Below are 9,021 nucleotides of genomic sequence, written 5' to 3'. Positions count from 1 at the left end.
CTTAGACAATTTATACTTATGGTAAGTTTTGATATGTTTGGGCTTAAGTCCGCCACTAATTTGTTTTCTGTTTTCTCTTTCTTTTTTCTCTATTTCTTCTTTCTCACCTTCCTGTGGGTTATTTGAAATCCCCCTTTTTCTTGGGTTCTATCTTCATTTTTACAGCATTTTTGAGTACCTCAGTTTGTATTTTTGCAATTGCTCTAGGTATCAATATGTACACATGTAATTTGTTATCTGTGTTTACATGTGATAACATGTAAAACTGTTATCAGTGTTTTAGCACTTTGAATGAGGTGTATAGACCTTACTTTCTATAAAGTCCTTTTATTTCCTATACTTTAAAATATCATTTTCTTAAATATTCCTTCTACATACATTGAGTGCTATATCAGATAGTGTCATAAATTTTCCTTCAATCATCAAATATGATTTAAGAAACTCATGAGAAGTAAAAAAGCCTATTATGTTTAATTATGTTTTTACCCATTCGATATTCTTCTTTTCCTTTTAAAATTCCAAGTTTTCTCTTATGAATACCTTTCTGCTTAGACAACTTCCTTTAGCCATTTTTCAAGGGTAGTGTTGTTTTTTTTTTAGCAACAAATTTTTTCCTTCATCTGAGAATGTCTTTATTTCACCCTATTCCTGAATAATTTTGCTACATGTGGAATGTGTGTTTGGCATGTTTTATTTCAGCACTTCCTTCTGGCCTTGTGGTTTCAGATAAGAAATCTGGCGTCATTTGATCTGGTTTTGCCCTGTAGTTAATGTGCCATTTCTCTGTTTTATTTTATGATTCTTTTTCAGAGATTTAATTATAATGTGTCTTGGTGTGGATTTATTTGGGCTTATACTATATGTGTTCACTTAGTTTCTTGAATCTGTAGGTGTATGTATTTCATTATTTATTCGGAGCAAGACTTAGCCCTGCTTCCCACCTCCTTATTCAGTCTTTTTTCCTGCTGAGTGTGTGTAGAGGTTCAGTTCCCGCTGACACCAGGAGTCAGGGATAGTGGAGAACTGACTAGCTCTGAATCTCACTGCTTTATTCAGACTCATTGATACTAAATGTGAGTGGAAGCTCAGCTTGTCACTGAGCCTTACTGAAACTGGCGAAGAGGAGTGGTGTGAAGCATAGTGGTGATGAGCCACTTCTCAAACCTTCTCCTTGCTGACTAGGTGTGAGTGGAGGCTGAGTTTACTACTGGACCACATTGACACTACCCCTGCAAGGAGTATAACACCTACTTCTGCCGTGGAGAGAATGGAAGATCAGCTCCCCACTTGGCCACACACTGAAACAGTCTGTGGTAGAGTGAGGTAGGGTAGTTTTTCTGTTGATGTTTAGCTGCAGTAGGATGGGTATTCGCAAAAAAAAAAAAAAAAAAAAAAAAAAAAAAGCCTTTCTGTAATTAGGCCTCAGTTTTCCAGATCCTTTGCCTATGGACAACAGGCTTTTGTTGGAGCTTTTATTATCTGTGCCTATTCATGGTTCTGGGTTAGAGGCTCCTGCAACTTTCTGGCCAATATACATGGGACACAATAAAGACACCCAGGGAACTCACTACCCCGAATTTCCTCAAATTCTGTGGTCCTTTGTTCATCCAGCTTACTTTCACCTTTCAGAGACTTCTTAAAGTTGTGCTATGTCCAGAATTTTTTTTAGTTTGAAGAGGGAGGACCTTGAAAGAATGGGTTTACTCTATCTTGGCCAGAACTGGAAATCTCTTTTCTTCTATCTCCATGTTTTAGACATTTATAATATCCACCCTCCACCGCTACAAACAGAAGAGCACTGCATTATGACTTGGGGACGGTGTTAAGTTTCTAAGGGGTTGCCACTCTACTATCTGTGGTATCTCATCCCCCAGAGCATAGAAAGCCCTCTCCTTTTGTAAGCCTTGGGTAATGGATACTATCTTGTTTCATGAAAAATAAGAGGAATATATAGCACATTTCTTTACTTTCCTAAGTCGAATTGCATTTGAGTTCAAGCTACACACACTTGGCTGGTAGAAAGGCCAATATCAGTAAAATTTCAAAAGTTCCTTCCTTTCTCTATGGGATCCTATCAGACTTGTGATGCTTACTTGGTCCCAGGAAAAATAAATTGATTGTGGTCCTTAGTTCTTCTTGTTTGTTATGGATACCCTTACTGTTCATCTGCTGCAAGATGACATCAAGATGACCTACACTGGTCCTTCCTGCTCCTATGGAGCAGTTCTTTTCAGCAGGACTTGACACTAATCACAAAATGAATCTGCAAACCCCTGACAGCTGGCTTAGTGTTTTTACTCCTGGTACCCAACTTCAACAGATGTTCCATAGTCTTATCCCATCATCTGTGCTGCAAGGAAGTGAGGCTTATCAATCACTAGCAGAATCTTTTACTCAATCCCTGGAATTTCTCCAATCTCTGGAAAGTGAATAAGAACATGGAATATGGAATCAAGCTACTTGGGATGACTTAATAATTCATTTACTTTGGACAAAATCATAACCTCTCCAAGCCTCAATGCCCTCATATTGGGCTAATAATGTTAGTGGTTGCCACTATTATAAGGTTGGATTAAATGAGACAATATTTGTTCTTGTGTTACCGGTAGAGGGTCTTGACTGCAACTTGTCCAGGCTGTTGGCATTCTGAACAAATAATTGGATGAAACACATAGCAAAGCAAGGAAAGAATGAAGCAATGAAAGAACAAAAGCAGGGATTTATTGAAGATGAAAGTACACTCTACAGTGTGGGAGTGGGCCCCAGCAGCGACTCAAGGACCCCAGATACAGAATCTCCTCATGTCCAAATATGCTCTGGAGATTTCCCAATGGCTACTTGGCACTCACCTCATGTAAATGAAGAGATGACCCACAATCACTCTGATTAGTTGCAGAAAGTAACCAATCAGAGGCTGAAGTGAAGTTACATAGTTACACTCCTATGCAAACATCTGACTGGTTGCAAGAAGCAACCAATCAGAGGTACTTTCAATTTCCCATCTGAGGACGCAGAAAAAGTGGGGGTATGTAAAGGGAGTAGCCTCTGGTCTTTGTTATTTAGGCGTGGAAAGTTAGGGTTTCTTTTCAGTTTGATTCCGGGAAGTCAGCGTGAAAGGGCCTTAGGTTCCCTGCCTCCAGACCCTATTCTCCTGCCTCACTTGCAGCAATGCCTGTTAATATAACAATATAGTAAAGGTGTAAGGCAATAGTAAAGAATAGTAAGTTCTACATGCATAATAGGTACAATTTTCCTCCCTGGGCCACTCTTTGCTCTGACATCTACATCATCATAACCTTTTTAATTCCCAATTCTTGCACAATATTCACCTGGTTAACGCCCATTTTCAGGGTAACCCTGAAGTACATGAAGATATTTATCTCCTCCTACCTGCAACACATCCTGTCCCCACCTGAGTGAGAGGAGCGTAGACCAGTGTTTCTCAAATAATTGTCCGCTGATCATTGCATCAAATCTTTAGGGATAGAATCAAAGGATATGCACATCTATTAAGCTGCTCCTGAGATGTTAATGTACACTAAAATTCATGAAACAATCCTTTACACTATCTGTGCCTTTTCACATGTGGTTGCCTCTTTCTAAAATGTCCATTCATCCCATTTGTGTCCATTTGTGGAAACAAAATGCAGCTTCCTCTATGTACCTGTCCCTGATTTCATGTTCACTACCACCAGCAGATGCAGCCTTTCTATTGCTATAGGATGAATGATTTGGGGAGGAATCAAAATTGAGGTGCAAGAGAGTGTTGGGGTGCACTGGAAGGCAGCTGCTGGATTGCAGTGGTGAGAAGGACCTATGGCTTTTACTTGGAATTTGTGCACTTGAGGAGAAGTTGCAAAAAGGGATGGGGGAAGGGAACAGAAAACCAGAAAAATAAAAAGGGGGTTGGGGAGAAGCAGCAACAAAATAACTCTTATGGTTTTCCCTGATCGGGAAGTAAATTAATCACCGCAGGTGTCAGCACCCCACGCCCTCAGGCCCGCCTGCCGACTCGCCTGCTCGTCCTACTGCCTCAGCCCCTCCCGCTCGGCCTTCCGCATGGATCTGTCCACACACTGACTTTGTTCTCACTGCCCTGTCTCCCCAATGTATCACTGTGTAACTGAAATCACTGGGTAACTGACTATGCCCCGTTTGGGCCTGCCACCTGACTGGCTGCTCTGAAGTAGCAGAACTGGATAAGAACTTTATGAACCCTGGCAAGTTATTCATGCACAGAACCTCTAAACTTGCATCATTGTGTCCATGTTGTTGCCTTGTTCTGGAACGTTATGTTCTCTGCACGTGAAAATCCTCTGCCTCTAGACCCTGCCCCAAGGTCCCAGGGACTCTGCTTGGGCGCCTCTGGGACTGACAACGGGGATATTAACTTTGCCTCTCAGGAGTGGGGAAGAGGTCCCCCTCCCTGGATCCTTCCACTCCCTCTCATTAGGGCTCTGAGGCTCAAAGGAAGCAAACACCTCCAAAAAGCCCTTCAGGATTCCTCCCCCATTAGTACAGCCTACCATTTTCTCAAGGCTGCACCAAACCAAGTGTTCGCTGATATCACCATGGGCCAAATGTGGGTCCCAGGGATTTGCATTTGGATTGTACTCCTCAAGGGACTGTGGTGCAGTAGCTCAGAGACCTCAATTTGAGGAGGGAAAAAAATATTTGTTTGAAACTGTTTAAGACATCAACTGAGGGGCTGAAATTTGAGGGGTTGCAGGTCTGACATATGGGTAAAGGTCTCCCTGCAGCTGCCGAATCCCCCATCCCTTGCCAAGTTTAATGTCTAATCTTAGCGAAGGGTGTCCCAGGATTACACCAAGTGCACACTGGTTTCTCCAGAAAGAGCGTGGCCTGGGCTCCTTCTAGCCCCGTGCTTGACTATATCGTAGGTTTCAGATTTTATTAAAGTAGGGATTTTAAGAAGGGTAGTTAGCTGCTGTCCTGAGGGTAGCGAAATGCCACGTGTCTGATACTTGGGATCCTGGCTTGCGGGCTCTCCTAGACTCTGCCCTTGCAGCTCCGCTACCCCCTCCCCGCCCTGTCCCTCCCAGCCTTCACCCCGCCCGGCCTCAGCTACTCCTCAGGCACCCCACGCGCTCACACCCGCCTGCCCGATCGCCTGCTCCTCCCACTGCCTCCGCCCCTCTCACTCGGCCCCCCGCGTCGATCTCGCCCCACACTGACTTTGCTCTCACTGCCTGGCCAGACGCACTTCCCGCCTTTGCCCAGGGCTGCACCGCCACCGCCGCCATCTCCCGCGCGTCCCTCACCCGGTCCGCCACTGCCGCGCCTCAGAATCCGAAGGCTCGGTCCCAGCGCAGCCATCCACGCCGCCGCCACTACCAACTCCCGAGCCACGCGCCGCAACCGCCACCAACGCCTTGCCGCCGCCACTCGCCCGCCGCCCACCATGGCCCAGCAGCAAACAGGTAGCAGGAAACGGAAAGCGCCCGCGGTCGAGGCGGGCGCCGAGAGCTCGCCGTCGCAGGGCTTGGCGGCAGCTGACGGTGAGGGGCCGCTGCTACCCAAGAGGCAAAGGCGGCCGGCGACGTGTCGCTCAATGGTGCACTATCTGAAGCTTCGGGAGGTAGGCGGGTGGGGCCCCGCCAGGCTCCAGGACTTCAATGACGAGCTGCGGGGCTACGCGGTACAGAGGCTGCCCGAGCTGCTGACGGAGCGCCAGCTGGACCTGGGCACCCTCAACAAGGTGTTCGCGTCACAGTGGCTGAACTCCAGGCAGGTGGTGTGCGGCACCAAGTGTAACACGCTTTTCGTGGTGGACGTGCAGTCAGGCCACATCGCGCGCATTCCCCTCTTGCGGGACAGGGAGGCCAGGCTGGCCCAGGACCAACAGGGCTGCGGCATCCATGCCATCGAGCTGAATCCCTCCAAGACGCTTCTGGCCACCGGCGGCGAAAACCCCAACAGCCTGGCCGTCTACCAGCTGCCCACCCTGGATCCCCTGTGCCTGGGCGACCTCCATGGCCACAAGGACTGGATCTTCGCCGTCGCCTGGCTGAGTGACACCGTAGCCGTGAGCGGCTCCCGCGACGGCACTGTGGCGCTGTGGCGGATGGACCCGGACAAATTCGATGACACTGTTGCCTGGCACAGCGAGGTGGGTCTCCCCGTATATGCCCACATCCGTCCGAGGGATGTGGAGGCCATCCCCAGGGCCATCATCAACCCCAGTAACCGCAAGGTGCGGGCCCTGGCCTGCGGTGGCAAGAACCAGGAACTGGGAGCAGTGTCCTTGGACGGCTACTTCCACCTGTGGAAAGTCCGGAGCACACTATCCAGGCTGCTGTCCATCAGGCTGCCCTACTTCCGGGATAATGTGTGCCTGACCTACTGTGATGATATGTCTGTGTACGCCGTGGGCTCCCATTCCCACGTCTCTTTCCTGGATCTGCGCCAGGACCAGCAGAACATCCGCCCCCTGTGTTCTCGAGAGGGTGGCACGGGCGTGCGGTCACTGAGCTTCTACCGCCACATCATCACTGTGGGCACCGGTCAGGGCTCCCTGCTCTTCTATGACATCCGGGCCCAGAAATTCCTGGAGGAAAGAGCCTCCGCCACCCTGGAGTCCTCTTCGGGACCTGCAAGGAGGAAGCTCAGGCTTGCCTGTGGCAGAGGCTGGCTCAACCACAATGATTTCTGGGTGAATTACTTTGGTGGCATGGAAGTGTTTCCCAATGCGCTCTACACCCACTGCTACAACTGGCCTGAGATGAAGCTGTTTGTGGCTGGGGGGCCTCTCCCTGCAGGCCTCCATGGGAACTATGCAGGCCTCTGGAGCTAAGGATGACCGCCCTGTACTCCAGGTACACAGATTTACCTTTCAGTTCCGCCCGACTGTCCTTCTTCATGCTGCATTTTTTTGCTTTTAACTCTGTGCGTCTTTTGTTTTCCAGGTGGAACCAGCCCAGCTTAATTTGTACTCCTACAAGCAGAGAGAGTGAGTGGTCCTTTGGTCAATGAAAACTTGGCTTTAAGACTTTTTGACTCCTTTCCAACACCATCTTTTGGAATTTTCATACAAAGAAATTTGGTTAATCTTTAGTTGCATTCTCTCTTCGAGTGATTCATACATTCTGTTTCTTTAAGGAGATGCAGTCATGGTCTTTTAGTTATGTATATTTGTTTTCCTTGTTTTTCCTCTTTACCAATATTACAACAGCATTGTTTTCAGTTATTTTTCATTGCAGATAGATGGTATACGAAGAGAAAATTTTCTAGTAAGCAAGGTGTTCCTACATCTTTTCTGGAGAGCTTACCATAGTTTTGTAGCATTGTTCAATTGGAAAAATACATTCCAAGTTCTAGATTACCTATGTTTGGAAACACTTAATTTACAAATTGTGATCTTAGTGTATATAGTTTTTACGTTGTTGGTGCTAAAGTGCTTTTTTGAAGTTTATTCTCTTTCAAAAGAAGTTATCACAGAATCTTTTGCTTGTATCAAACTCCTAACTGGTCGGAACACTTTAGGAGTGCAGGGGTTCTGCTTCTTTGCATTTTCAGAGTTAACCTGAAAGTTGAAACAACCATTTTTTTTTATTTCAAAACTTATTTAAGTTGTTATCACCTGTCCTTAAATAGATAAAAGAATGTGTATTTTTTCACTTGTTGCCTTAGTACTATCAAGACTTGTGAATATATTTGAATGTATACTGTTTGAAAAACTTGCACAGGGCGTTGGAGCCATCATGAAAAGCAGGAAATGTAAATGTGGAATGTATGGCAGGCTGGGCAGAATGTATACTGATCCAGGGTTTAGACTAGATATTTTTGCTGTTCCTGTTTTTATTATAAAATGTTATATTTGAGGATATTTAACATTTTCCAATTCTGCTTAAGAGGTAATTCACAATAAAAAAAAACAAAGACCAAAAATAGCACATTCTGAAAAAAAGATTCTTAATAAGATTTTATTTTATGAAGTTCAAAGATTCTTTCCTAAAATATAATGTGTTGTTAAAAAGTAGTGGTGTTATAACTCTCAATGTAATAGTATGCAATATCAAGAACACAGGAAGTTTGTTTCAAGATAGGTGAGATTTAAAATAAATAGGATGAGGTTGAAGAAAAGTACATTGGGGCACAGATAAATATAAATTGTGGACTGCTATGAAAACAGGTTGTACTTCTCCATAGGTGAGACTATTGGAAGTGAGAAGGAATATTTGCCATTTCTAAAACTGGCCAGGTTTTGCTGAACTAGGATTAGTAATTTGTTATGTCTGTTTTCCCTTAGATGTTTGGGCACTCAGATGCTGTCTTGGTGTACACACATAACATTGCTATTCAGTCACAGATCCGAACAAGTTAATATAATAAATTGTACTAAAAGTCATTTAAGAAATACCAAAAAGTAAGCTTTTGTTTTTAACCATCGTTATAAAGGCTAATATAATTGTTGTTATATAGCAGTAAGATGTATTTGTGTGCATGCATGTGTCTCCAAGTCAGTTGTAAATGTCTTGAGAACAGAGAATACAATTGTCATGTGTATATTGCCTCATTTCTCCACTAATACTTAGCAAATAAAAGGCAATAAGTAAATATGTACTGGTTGAATGCTTCTGGAGACCTAGAGTTTAAAGTTTTAAGTCAATAAACAAATAAATATTTACTCTTAAATAATACAGAATCCTGTCCTGTTTTCCCCCCTTTTTTGGTAAACTTTGCCCTGATTTATTTCCGGGTCAGGCTATTGTGCTTATCCATTCATAAACTTACCCATATGTGATACTAGAAGAGGAAAGAACATGTATAAATCTTAGTTGACACTGGAAATTAATCTTTTCACCTGCAACCATTTAGGTTTGAAGATTTATTTAAAATATTTTGGGTTTTTTTTCAGAAATTAGTTTTGAAACATGTTTTGTAGTTTGTCTTTTAACTTTAAAAACATATTTGCTAAAAATTTCCTTAAGTGTTACCCAATAACTTCAAAGTATTCACTGCCTATCTTCTTGTAGGCAATGGGGAATTTTTATGGTATCC

At 44.4% G+C, this 9,021-nt stretch overlaps 1 protein-coding gene across 1 annotated transcript; it reads left to right on the top strand.

The window, feature by feature from the left end:
- The first annotated feature begins 5,131 nt into the window (after window positions 1–5,131).
- Window positions 5,132–8,579, top strand: LOC129475936 (DDB1- and CUL4-associated factor 12-like protein 1). The gene is made up of 2 exons (XM_055268411.2): window positions 5,132–6,836; window positions 6,927–8,579. The coding sequence occupies exon 1, from the start codon at window positions 5,423–5,425 to the stop codon at window positions 6,812–6,814; it is 1,392 nt and encodes a 463-aa protein (XP_055124386.1). The 5' UTR covers window positions 5,132–5,422; the 3' UTR covers window positions 6,815–6,836; window positions 6,927–8,579.
- Window positions 8,580–9,021: the final 442 nt, after the last annotated feature.

This window comes from Symphalangus syndactylus, chromosome X (genome assembly GCF_028878055.3).
Source record: "Symphalangus syndactylus isolate Jambi chromosome X, NHGRI_mSymSyn1-v2.1_pri, whole genome shotgun sequence".
Classification (NCBI taxonomy): Eukaryota; Metazoa; Chordata; class Mammalia; order Primates; family Hylobatidae; genus Symphalangus; species Symphalangus syndactylus.
This window is presented reverse-complemented; position numbering and strand designations above follow the sequence as displayed.

Bases quoted from the DNA above. Each gene is read 5' to 3' on its own strand.
- LOC129475936 (XM_055268411.2), top strand. From the start codon at position 5,423: ATGGCCCAGCAGCAAACAGGTAGCAGGAAACGGAAAGCGCCCGCGGTC.